Consider the following 13,019-nt stretch of genomic DNA (forward strand, 5'->3'; position numbering starts at 1 on the left):
TGGCATTCACGGGCTAGAGGGGAGGACAGAGGGGATGTATAATGTAATGGTGGCCCTTAGAAGGCTAACGGGCTTGGTGCTGGAGACACCGGGCACAGGGGAAGCCCGGTCCTACAAGGTGGCAGAAAAGACTTCACTGGGCTTCTACTGGAACAGCAGGACCAACAACAGCTGGGAACCTAGGATGTTTCCAGTAAAGGAAAGAGCGTAGAAGCAAATGGGAGGGAACAGTGGAACTTCTGAGAAGGTGAGGACCAAATGCTGAGCTCTTGTGACATCGACTGGACAGCTTTGGCCTGGCCAGCCATTCTGGCTCAGTTTCTTTACCTTGGCGTTGCTAATGGCTGCCCATCGCTGATGTTCTGCCCCAGAGTCCGGAGTCTTGCTCGGAAGCCTGCAAATTTTACCTCACACGCTCAATACCTGGCAGCTGCTTTCCTTAACTGAAGTCTAAGTCAAGGTCTGCCCGCATTTCCCATCCCCAGAGGGTTATAAATACCAACCTTGATCTTCAACCAAAACTGGTAAACACAGGCTTCCATGGTGGTAGAAACAGGGGCCTACCCATTCCTTGTCAAGTCTCTGTCTCCAGACAGACATACGTCCTCAGGATGAAAGCCTCACTTCCTCCCAAGGAACCCACAGATCCGGGCCTTTCCACCAGCCTCTGGATACTCACTGAGCCTGCTTAGCTTCCCTCTTCTTTTACTGCTCTTGAGAGAACTTGCAGTGTGCCACATGGCCGAGGACCATGTCGCTGAGGGAGCGTAGGTGAGTAGTTGGGAGTTGGAAACGTGCAGGTGTCAGGAGTTAGTCCTGCCTTTTGCATCTACCCAGACTACAGCTGAGAAACAGAGAAAGGTATCTGACTGTAAAGCTAAGACAAGCCAGCTCTTTGAGTCTTAAATGAGACGAAAAACCAAAGGAAATGCGGAGAATGGAGTTTGGTCGCTGAGCAACTAATTAGACCTTTGGAGATGTTTTTTGCTGCGAAATCCATTCCACCTTACAAACTAATTAAAATGAGAGGATCTTGCCAAGATTTTTACTTCAGGCAAATATCCACAGGCTTCCCTCCGAGTCTGAGGATGGACTAAAGATGAATGTTTCTTGGTTCATCAGAAGTCCCTGGAGTGTTTACTTTCAGATCTAGATTCTTCTGTGATGAAGCCACCTTCTGACTGAAGGTCCCACTTGTGCTCCTGCGTTTGGGTTTTTCTCTAAGTAAATTCTCAGGTTTGGATTTCAGCACAGTGTAGAAGTCCATTTTATTTGAATTTATCGCACATGCCTTTTGTTTTCTCTGTGATGGTCCTGAAGTTCGCACTCAGCTTGTGCTGGTTTGGAAGGTGGACTATTTCCACAGTCACTGAAGACCACGTGCTGTGGAATTAGACGCTAAAGCCCTCCATGTCTCTGTTAAGAAGCCAGGTCCTCATAGAAAGTCTTTTAACTCAGTATCCCCAAGTCTACGTGTTTCCAAGCCTACAGAAGACTCGCCGTGTCACCTTTTCATGGTTGGTTTTATGTTCTTCAGATGCTTGAAGTGGAGAATGCTTTATTTAGTTGTACTCTCATAGGGGCCGTTAGACAACAATATGAAATACATGAAAGGTCTGCAGCAAGCAGCCCTCCTGGGAGAGAGGGGGCTGTTCCTAGAAGTTCTCCTCCGCCTCAGCCTCTGCTGCTGAGATGCAGTGCAGTCCCAGCCTGCCTCTGCTTCCACATCTGGCCCTTCCCTAGCTGATGGCTTGGGGCCTTTGGCTGAGGTGTGTCCACAGGACTTTGCCCTTAAGTACCTTCCAGGGAGTTGTTTTCATTTTAATGGTAAATATTACCATTGCTTATCAGTTTCACTAAATATAGGCTAAATTCCTTTCTGTGCTCCAGATATTGGGGAATTTTTTTCTTTTCCTTTTTTTTTCTTTCTTTTTTTTTTTTTTAAAGATGCTCAAATATTTGTGTTTTTTTTTCTTATAATTTATTCAGTCTACATCCTGGTTGTTATCCCCTCACTTGTATCTTCCCATTCCCTCTCCCTCCCTCTTTCACTCTATTCCCCTCACCTAGACCTGTGACAGAAAGGGACCTGCTCCCTCACCATATGATCACAGCTTATCAGGTCTCATCCAGGTAGCCTGCTTCCCCTTCCTCTGAGTGCCTCCAGGCCTCCCCACCAAGGGGAAGTGGTCAAATAGGGGGCACCAGAATTCATGTCAGAGTCAGTCCCTGCTCTCCCCACAAAAGCTGCAGATTTTTGTTGTTGCTGCTGTTATAGAAGGTTCTGGAAGCTAGACTTCGATATCAACTGGGGGAAACTGAGGTGGGGTGCAAATCTTGTGGCTGGCTGGCTGGCGACCCTGTAGACTTTCTCTGAGGGCCACCTTCCAGGCTGGAACTGATAGCGGGGGCTACATCTGATGGTTCCTAGTGGAGGCTTCCACTGATGGTGGCAAGCATTCAAAAAAGAAAGAGAAAGAAGGAGAGAAAAGAACTACACACACACACACACACACACACACACACACACACACACACACACACACGACAATGAAGTAAGACAAACTCCAGCAGGCAGGTTTATTATCTTCTCATTTTCATCCTTCTCCCTTTTCTTATCCTTCTCCTTTTCCTTTCATTCACAGTTTATAACCCCCCCAAAATCTTTCAAGCAGTACAAAAAATCATAATTTGTTTACATCCTATTTCTCTATAGCTAAATGATTACAATGGATATATGTAAGAAAATCATGTTCCCCAATATCTTCACATGATCAAATGTTTTACTTATTATGGGTGAGGAGCAAACATGAATAACAAGTTATTTCTAAGAACCCACATACATTTGTTCATAAGCAACTTGGCATATATTAACAGAGTATAAGCAAGCAAGGTAATTTCTCAGCCAGCTTTTCTTTACTGGCAGGCTACAGTTTGCAGTTACAAGGAAGCAATCAATTATCTTAAGAAATAATCTTAAGAAATAAAGATCTTAAAAGAATCACAAATCTAAACTCCTATATTAAAATAATCAACCATCTCTATTTTAAGTCCTAAAGGTGCTCATCCACTCATTAATATGTTTTATTAAATCATATCAGGAAGCTGAGGGCAGAAAAATAGAAAAAGGAAATCAATCGTCATCTCAGTCACCAGCCCAGCTTGACAGAGTCACATCAGCCAATGGTGCTGTGGGCGATTGTTCTGGCTTTGCCAACCTCAAAAAGTCCCTAGCTTTCCTAAGAAGAGTGCACTTTCTCTTACCTTCAATTTTCCCCTAAGATTTCCTGTATCAGAGCCGCTAGCAAAACCATCTTTATCTAACTTTGTTGAACAATCTATTTTTCCAAATTCTTTCTAAGGGTAATGACCATTGTTAGCAATCTACATCTACAAGTTCTTTTCAAAGATGGTGGTTGAATCATTAATCTGTGCTAGCAGCAATGCCTGAAAGAGATCAAGCATTGTTATTGAGTATGCCAATAATATTGCCCAGTGAGGGGCTGGGAGCCCCTTTATAGTACTCACACAATTATATATTAAGGGGATTATAAGGACCGTAAAGGTAACAAGCAGAGCAATGCTCCATAACAGCATGAAGTCCTCAGGACATGTAGTTCTGAGGGCAGGGAGCGGGGCGAGGGAGGGAGGAGGAGTGAGTTATGCTTCGCCGAGACACACCCATTGTGGGTTTGCTAACCGGTGGGCTGCATTCCATGACTTCTAAAGCTGTTTTGCTGTTCCTCTTGCACGGACCCCAACACTGAGGAACTTCTGGTTCTTTCTCAAATTTCTGTCAGTTGCTGCAGTTTTTGATGAGTTGGTGTGTATTTGTGTTCGTTAATTCACTTGGAAAACATATCCATGTGACAGACATTGTGCTGTGAAAGGAGTTTTCAATTTGGATGGTGAAACATAGGAATATAAATAGATATCAAATAAGACATAGCACTAAGTGCCCTGGGAGGATTTCCTTAAAAGACACCAGAGAGGAGCGAAACATGGGTTTCTTAGAGTGGTGGAAACTTCTAGAAAAGAAAATACCGAGCTGAATCTTCACATCCTCTCTTGCACTGCCTGAGCATCATGAAAACCTTCCAGTCAGGGTGCATACTATCTTTCTGTACCCTGAAAAGCATCTTGGGAAATTCTTTGTTTAAGTCACAGAAGGCTCTGGGCCTGGAAGCATGGAAATGGCCCTTTAAATAAAAATGGCTTCCTAAGGGGGAAGGCAAGATGTTGAGAAAGAAACAAAAAGTTGCCATTCCAACTGCACGTCAGAGGGTGGGGATTGGTGGGAGTGCCATGTGGAGAACATAATGGTGTCCATGGTCATCCCCTCATTCTGTAGTTACCTCAGGGGAGAGACTTAGGTTCATCCAGTCCTTGGTGAGAGTACTAGGAACCACCTGGCTCACTAGAGAGAACCTTGTTTTTGTTTGGTTTTGTTTTTGAGAAAGGGTGTCTCTGTGCAGCCTTGCCTGTCCTGCACTCACTTTGTAGACCAGACTGGGATTATATTATATTATTATATTATCCTGAGTGCTAGGATTATAGACATGTGCTGTTGTGCTCAGCTGAGAACTTCTATTTATCAGTTTTGGGTTTTTTTGTTTTTTGTTTTGGGTTTTGGTTTTTGGTTTTTCAAGACAGGGTTTCTCTGTGTAGGCTTGGTTGTCCCGGACTCGCTTTGTAGACCAGACTGGCCTTGAACTCACAGAGATCCGCCTGCCTCTGCCTCCCGAGTGCTGGGATTAAAGGCGCGTGCCACCACACCCAGCCAGTTTTGGTTTTTAAAATTTGTTTGTTTGTTTGTTTTAAGCCACAGACCTGCTCAAGGCTATGCTTAGAGTTCCTAGCCATCCTGTGAAGCAAATTGCTCACTGGTTGAGTTTTGTAGCAAGTAATTCTCTACTAATTATGCCACTTTTAAAAGATACCACTCTCAATTGCAGTGCTATGTCTCAAATAGGAGAGAAGGGGGGGACATTGCATCCAGTTCATTGCTCGGGATGCCTTCTCTGAGTAGGCCGCAGGTCCACCGTGATACTGGGGGTCTCCTTCACGGAGCAGCAATAAAGGGGACATGGGTCCCTGGCCTAAGACACTCACCTGCTTGAGTCACAAACAACATAAGCTTCAAAGCCATCCTCTACTTACTGGAGCTCGCATGGAGACCAGCTTCCTCTCAGTGACATGTGTAGAGTCCGTCTCCAAGCTGTACCCGGTACAGGCTGATGCTTAAGAAGATGAGCAACATTCAAGTTACTATCCTAGAGTAATCAGAGCCTAGACCATTCTTCATCTTCAGATACTATTTGTCGGTCATCCTTTCTGAACACATGATTTCTGCTTTAAAACACGCACTTTGCAGATGGCTGTTAATTCTCCCAGCGTCAGTAGAGAGCAATTAAAAAATACCACTGTGGATCAGCCCTGTGTCTCGCTGCCAGACGGGCCTTGCCAGGGTGCCGCTTTCGTCATGTCCCTGTGACTTGGTTATTTAGCTGTTCTCCTTCAGCACTTGAAGTGTGTATGCTTTCTTAACTCCAGTAATATTAGAATTAAAAACCTGTAAAGACGTCAGTGTGCTTATATGGCTTTTTCAACTTCTTTGACATGACCATTGTGAATTATTCCATATTCAAGTGGGCATTTAATTCATGTCACTATTATTGATTGCCAAACCCTCAGACTACCTGTGCACATAAGGAGTTCTGCTCTGACATCTGTCAGTATGAAATAATGTCCTTTAAACTTCCAGTGCTCTGTAAAAGAGTCCATAGATTTCAAGTTTTTTTTTTTTAAATTTAAAAAATGCTGATTTATTTGCTACAGGGGAGAATGGTAGTATTTAGATGTGTTTGAAACAGTAATCCCATTATGTCGATCCACTGCCTTTTAGAGTTCTAGTAAGTATCTGATATCTCAAGACTGGAAAGAACAGCCCCATTCATAGATTAAGCATTTCATGCTCAATAAAGCTCACACCTTCTTAGCTCAGGGATCAGCACATTCTTTAGGTAAATCTTTTAAACTTTTGGGGCCTTCAGGTCTTTGCCCTCTGTGTTTTAACTCCTCTCCAGGGCAATTGAAGCACAGAAGGGCTCCATTGACCATGCCCGTGTCAGTGAGCATAACCACACTAAGAGAAACAAAGCAAAATTTAGAGAACATTGAAATTAGAAATTTTTATGGTTATTATGTACAATAAAATAGAAATCTTAACTTCTTTCTTAATCCTTTAAGGTGTGCAGGTATGTTTATTTTCAAACTCATACACAATAAAGGGGTGCCTAAGAAAATTAGCAAAATTAAAGTGACTATATCAGTAATCGGAGCCTAATTCTGTCCTCATTTTTCAGCATACTATTTATCAATCAGATTTTCTGAAAGCATATGTTATCCACTTTAAAGCAAAGCATTTTGGAGACAGGCTGTTATCTCTCGGGCCACACAGGCCTTGTGGCTTACCACCATAGTTTTGACCATTGGCCATAGTTTGGCAACTCCTTATTTAACTTGAGTATGCTGTTTTCTCCGTGTGTGCAGTATAGGAACAGACATTCCAATGTCACAGCACACACATGAAGCTCAAGGGACGGGCTTACCTTCCACACTATTTGAGACAGTGTCTCTTATTTACAACTCTGTTTGCCAGGCTAGCTGGTCTGTGAACTTAGAGTCTCCTGTCCTAACCTCCCACCTGCCAGTAGGGCACACTGGGGTCAAGATGCTCGTGCTAATAGATCTGGCTTGTTCTGTGGCTAGGTTGTGTAGATCCAAACTAAGGCCTTCAGGCTTTTATGGCAAACACTACCCACTCAGCTATCTCCCAATCCCAAGAGAGTCATTTCTTCATTTATTTATTTCTCTGGACTCACAGTTAGACACTTCAAGGCTTGTTAATAGAGAAAGGCTGTAAAGTATTAAGAGAAGGTAAAATCTTGGTATTAAGAAGATGGAAGTAAAAGACCAGAATCTATGAAGAGTGTGTGCCTATGATTCTACCTTAAAGGAAAGTCATATTTTACATGTGAGTTTTACAGTCCCTAAATACGTGCCTACGTTGTGTACACTCACAGTTCATTTCCTTTTAACAGCTTTCCCCAGTAGCCCCAGTGCTAAAAACAAACAGAAAACAAAATAAACAAACAAACAAACAAACAAATCATTGAAAGAAACAATTTAATTATTCCATTCACAGTATTTCCTGAAGTTTCAGTCCAGGGTTATCTGGGTCCCTTGCTTTGGGCTTAAGGTGATGCTGAAAAGCATGGCAATGGCAGTCTGTGGCCAAGGTGGCTGTTTAGTGCCTGGTGGTTTGGGTGGCAGAGATGAGAAACGTAGAGGCCAGGGACAAACACAGTTTCAAAGGCATGCTTTAGCAACCTTCTTTCCCCAAAGCTGGCCCCACTTACCATATCTTTCACCAGCTTTCTGTAGTAGGTTAGGAACTCATCAGTGAATTGATCCATCAATCCTATCAGAGCCCTCATGATCCAGTCATCTTATACTGAGTGCATCCCCTTGCTGGGGAACCAAGTCTTCGCTATAGGAACATTTTTGTTATCTTCAAGTCCAAAGCAAAATACTATACTCTCCTAATCCCAAGCACAATTAATTAAAAATGGAGGCTTGGGAGCTCCCAGAAATAGAAGATATATACACTCAAAGTCATTTCTCAGATTAGGAGATTTGGACAATGTAAAAACAACTATACATCTGTTTTAGTTAGGGTTTTATTGCTGTGAAGAGAAACCGTGACCAAGACAGTTCTTATAAAGGAAAACATTTAATTGGTGTCGGCTTACTGTTTCAGAGGCTTAGTCCGTTATCATCATGGCAGAAAACATGGCAGTGTCCAGGCAGACGTGGTGCTGGAGGAGCTGAGAGGTCTACATCTTGATCCGTAGGCAGCAGAAGGAGACGGTGTGCCACACTGGGCCTAGCTTGAACATATGAGACCTCACAGCCTGCGTCCACAGTGACACCCTTCCTCCATCAAGGCCACATCTTCTAATAGTGCCACTCCTTAATGGCCAAGCATTCAGACATATGAATCTATGGGGGCCGTACCACCACAACATCATCAGCTCAAAGTTTAGTTGTGCTGTTCCTACATGGGATTAAGCTCTTGTTAGTTTTAGTAAATGGTGAACCTTTATGCCTGTGTTACCAGATGTGACATTGAGAGAATATATGGCTGGATATTGCCCAATTAGGTAAATAAATGGTTTTCCTAGCACAAACCTACCAACGGGTATTAAGGATCGCTACCACTTTCATTTTCGATTTGTCTATGTCTGATATAGTCAGTGTAGCCAGAGTCCTGAGGATAGGTAGTAGAAGTCAGAAGTTGCCTTTCTTCTGGAAGGTGTTTCAGAATAGTGAGTGGCCATTAGATAAATCACTTCTGGTTCTCTTTCTTGGAAACCTCCATCTAAGGCTTTGGGGAAGGACTTTTTCTTTCATAATCACATCACTAGTTGTGTGAGCTTAGGCACTCCATTTTCCTTCTATGAGCCTTTACCTTGTACATTTTAAAGGACAGGGAGTGGGCTACTGTGTTACTGATTTCTTACTCTTGTGTCCATTAGCGCTATCTGGTGAGGCCTGTGAAAGAATTTACTAAAGGCTATTCAGTATTGTGCCTATGACCTAAAAAGAAACTACAGAAATAACCACATTGGATGAAATTCTTTTCAAAAGTGATAAGTGCCTAAAATATAATCAATGCTGAAACTGTAATGTTTACTGTGAAGCCATTTCTAACTGTAGAGGAGTTCATTGAGTTGTATAGACTTTTGGGTCTGGTTAATTTTTGTTGTGTGGTGTTTTATGAAAAATTTCATAATAAAGTTTATAAAATGAAAGAAGATGAATTTCAAGTGAAGGGTATATTATACTCAAGTAATTCATTGGAGTTTGCCTTACACTGATATTAAGTACTGGAGGTGTCTACATCAATGAGCACAGAGTGTAAAAAGTCTATGTGCTCTCAACTTCTTAGGAAACTTTGATCAGATTACAGGGAACACTGAGCTACTTTTTGTCCCCACTCCATTTTAAGGTTGAATTCTACTTTGGGCACCAAACATAATACTACTAACATTGTTACCTCTAAGGTCTGGAGATTTGGAACTACCGGCTTGACCCCCATCAACTGCTTCCCATTCCTGTCTTGCTGGCCTACCTATGGACAGATACAGCAAGTATTGCTGCTGTAGCCGCTGTTGAGAAGGCAGAAGGGTTGAGGATAAGTGACCCAGCAAGTCAGCATGGCAGTGCCACTTCTGCAGGGTTAGGTCCAGATATTTAATCTAGATGAAATTCCTATAAGTGTTGAGAACTTTCGTAACTAACCAGAGAACGGGGTGGCAGTTCTTTGTTCCTGACTCTGTTGGGTGGCTACTGTCAGGTCCCTGAGCCCATCTGGGGATGCTACAAAGCATCTCCCAGCTCTGGTGTGGTATCTTCTGGAATTAGGGAGATTTATCACTTCCTCTCTTCTTGTGTGGACCTTTCACTTTCAAGGAAAACAGAACAGTCTGGAGCAAGCTTCTGAATATTGCTGTATTAGTTTTCTCCTTTGTGTGAAGATGCTTAAATCTATTTCATTATTGAGAAAGGGGTGGGAAAAAATAAGAAATGAGTCAGCTTCCTAGCAGCAGATGACACCAGTTTCAGATGGTCACTAGGTAGTTCAAGTCTCAAACTTGCTTTCTTGGAAACCTTGACTTTTGGATTGCGTCTCCTCCTGTCAAGGCCACAGAGGACACATGGATATACTTGGCATCTCATTACTCAATCCCTTCTGTCTTATAGTCAATAGGAGATGTGTGTTTGTCCTCTCAAGTTCTCTGCATGCTCGGTATATTTACTCTGTACACAACCCTGAACTCCTTCCATTGGTATCAAGCAAGCATTCTGTGACTTGAGCTCATAAGATTACCTGGCATTTTGATAACATTGCTAGCACCTCCTTTTGCAGAGTGCCACTGCTTTAGCACTAATCATCTAAGCCTCAAGTATCTAAAATTTTGAGTCAATAGGGTTTGGGAGCAGGCTAATGCATCCTAAAGAGGATACTGGTAAGTTATTTTGTAGCATTAAATGTCACAAAGACAATAATGTGGTTTTGCTTACCCTCATAATCATAAGTGCATACTGTAATATGACTTTGGCAGGTAAAAAAAATTATTAAATATTGAAAACCAAACAAGATGGGATATTTTAATACATATTTTATAGAAGAGATGGAAGTTATTCTACACAAAGCAGTTAGTTGTGCAGACTAGCTAGGAACCATTGAGGTTCTGTAAAAAGTGAAGAAACAAAAATATTATCAACAGCAGGGACACTGATTTATTCCTGTTAGTCCGTCCGCTGTGTGGTATGCTAGGAGCATGGAGGTCAGAGGACAGCTCTGAGGAGTTAATTCTCTCTTCCCACCTTTACATGGATTTCAGGAATTAAACTCCAGCCTTCAGACTGGCTGATGCCCTTGTCTGCTGAGCCACGTGGGTGTCCCAGTATTATTCTTTATGGAAGAGAAACCCGTCTCCGATTTTCACTCATGGCATCTAGTAAAAGCTTGATGGCAAAAATGTTCCCGACAAACTCTGTGTTAATTTGGTGAGAGGTAATGAAGTATCCTATGGAACAGCGTTTGGGCAATTGCTCATCTCCTTCCTGGATGAGTAGGCTTTCCAAAGGTACTGAAAGCAACGTCCTCTTTCCTGGCAGCTGCTCCTCATCTGCTCCTGCAGGACTTGTCACTGCTTGGTTACCCCACTGGGGTCCTATGTAAGATCAAGGAAACTCCAAGGCTCTAAAAGAAACGATTGTGTCACTTATAATATTTATTTTATTTTATTTTCTGTTGCAGAAAGTGGACGTGACCAGCAGAGCTGTGATGGAGATAATGACTAAAACAATTGAATACCTTCAGCCCAACCCAGGTAAATCCCCTCTCAGGTTAGCCTCTCATTGATTGACAGCTTAGATTCGGCAGGTTTCTCCTTCCTGGTGAAGGAGGGGTCATTTTAAAGCTCATGTTGAAATGCCTGCAGGATATGTGGTATTTTATCCAACTGTGGGGTATTTAACTGTGAGTGTGTCAGTTCAGGTCACACGACATGTCAGGGTAGCTAAATGTTCTTCTCAGTTGATCTTTACTTTTTCAAGAAATGGTAAGAAAAGCATTGAGATGATTTTGAAAGGAATGTGAATATTTCCAAAAGGTAAGAAAAAGAGAAAGGCACATGTATATTTGTGAAATACAAGTGATTTACGCTCAGACGGCATAGAGGGCTGCCCCTTCTTACTCTTCCCCAGGCACTTCAGAGGCCAGCGTTTGCTCCTGTGACCCTCTTGCCCTAGACCTGAGACAGGAATTGCAGTAGAGACAATGGGTGTTCATAGAAGAGAGAATCAGGTACGGCTGCTGCTGTCTCAGTTATCCATGTAGGCGGAGCAGAGCAGAGCAGCCTCCAGCATAGGCCTTCTCGCATTGTGTGGACTTCCGTTCCTGACTCCGCCTACAACCTGAAGCAAGGCTAAATGCACTATTTGGGTAAAATATGAGCATTTGGAAAGCTGGTGGCCCTTTAGTCTAGTTTCGTTGGGAATTTCACTTAAGACGCTAGGTCTCTGGGAGGGAGTCCTTGAGATACAGGCAACTATTTCAGTCTCTGCGGGTTCAGATACTGGGCCTAAGTGACAAAGGGCGAAAGGAGAAAGGGTGACAGAATGAAGTGGGCAAGCACATTGGTGCTGAGGCTGCCAAGCTCTCTCCTGACTCCTGTTGCCAAGTGTAGCTTTCTTTCAGCCTTTACTTAATTTGGCAGCCCAGTTGCTATTTCAGAGTTGAGTTGGTGATACAGATATTATCTTCTCCCTATTTTTCATTAAGTCATATTAGAGATGGGAAAATATGGTATAGTACAGAAATGAGTTTAACTGATGGAGGACCAGGTAAGCTTTCAAGCTGATTTGTAAGGCACATAACAAATAGCAAGAAGCCATGTTTCATCTTGTTACCTACCTTCTTCCTAGTGTTTACATTCCACACGGACACAAAGGTCTCATAGATGAACATTTATTCAAGCAATTGTAGTAGGTCAAGTCTTGAAAGGAAAAAACTCACCTGGCTATACTTTACCACAGTGATGGTTTTATAGAAATGAGAAATGTTGCTATTACCTTTGCAAAGACCTTCAAAGTACCCTATTCCTCTGTACTAATGTGTAAATCATACTGGTAACTAACTCTTGTGGGGCCTGGTATTAGGAATGAGAGAAGAAATACAGTGTTTGATAAGTCCTACTGCAGCTACAATGCAGTGCCAGTAGCATACTGTCTCTTCTTTAAACAAAGCTAATTTTATTTTTTTTCACAATCTTATATATGCATATATTTTATCTTGATTATATTCATCCAGTTTCTCCCTCTTTCCCCTCCTCTCACTGATCCTCTTCTGCTCTCCAGCCTGCCGCCTCTGCTATCTCCAAGCCTTTCTGTGTCTGTGACCCAGTGAGTGTCATTACGGCTGCTTGCACACATGGCTGAGGTTACAGACTCCCTGTCTCCCAGCAACCATTAACTTCCAGTGACTCCTGGGGGGTGGGGGGTGGAGCCTGACAAGTTCCTCTCCATCCATGACGGAATGTGGACCAGAACACAGCATTCCACAATATTCCTTTCTTCCTCCAAGTCTTCTATTCTTTCTGCTTTCTCTACCACAGCATCTCTACACCTTGGAGGCTGTGAGTAGACGTTTCATTTAGAGCTGAGCACTCAAGAATGTCTTATTCTCTCAAACTTTACCAGTCACGAGTATCTGCAGTGGCTACTGCCTACAACAAAAGAAGTTTCTCAGGCCAAAGGACTAATCTGTGGGCAGAAACAAAGTATTTAGAAAGAAGAGAGACAACATGTACATTTAGCAAAGTAACTGCTTTAGGCTACTCCCTAAGGCTGGTGACCTCCCAGCAGTAAGATTTTGGGGCTGACTT

At 42.8% G+C, this 13,019-nt stretch overlaps 1 protein-coding gene across 1 annotated transcript in view; it reads left to right on the plus strand.

Moving 5' to 3' along the window:
• Positions 1-13,019, plus strand: part of SH3GL2 (SH3 domain containing GRB2 like 2, endophilin A1) — a 169,109-nt gene that overhangs the window by 129,054 nt on the left and 27,036 nt on the right. Inside the window, exon 3 of the mRNA XM_084779129.1 lies at positions 10,892-10,964. Coding sequence (XP_084635255.1) covers positions 10,892-10,964 — 73 coding nt within the window. The remainder of the gene's footprint in view (positions 1-10,891; positions 10,965-13,019) is intronic.

This window comes from Acomys minous (genome assembly GCF_964271855.1).
Source record: "Acomys minous genome assembly, chromosome: 1".
In the NCBI taxonomy this organism is placed as follows: domain Eukaryota; kingdom Metazoa; phylum Chordata; class Mammalia; order Rodentia; family Muridae; genus Acomys; species Acomys minous.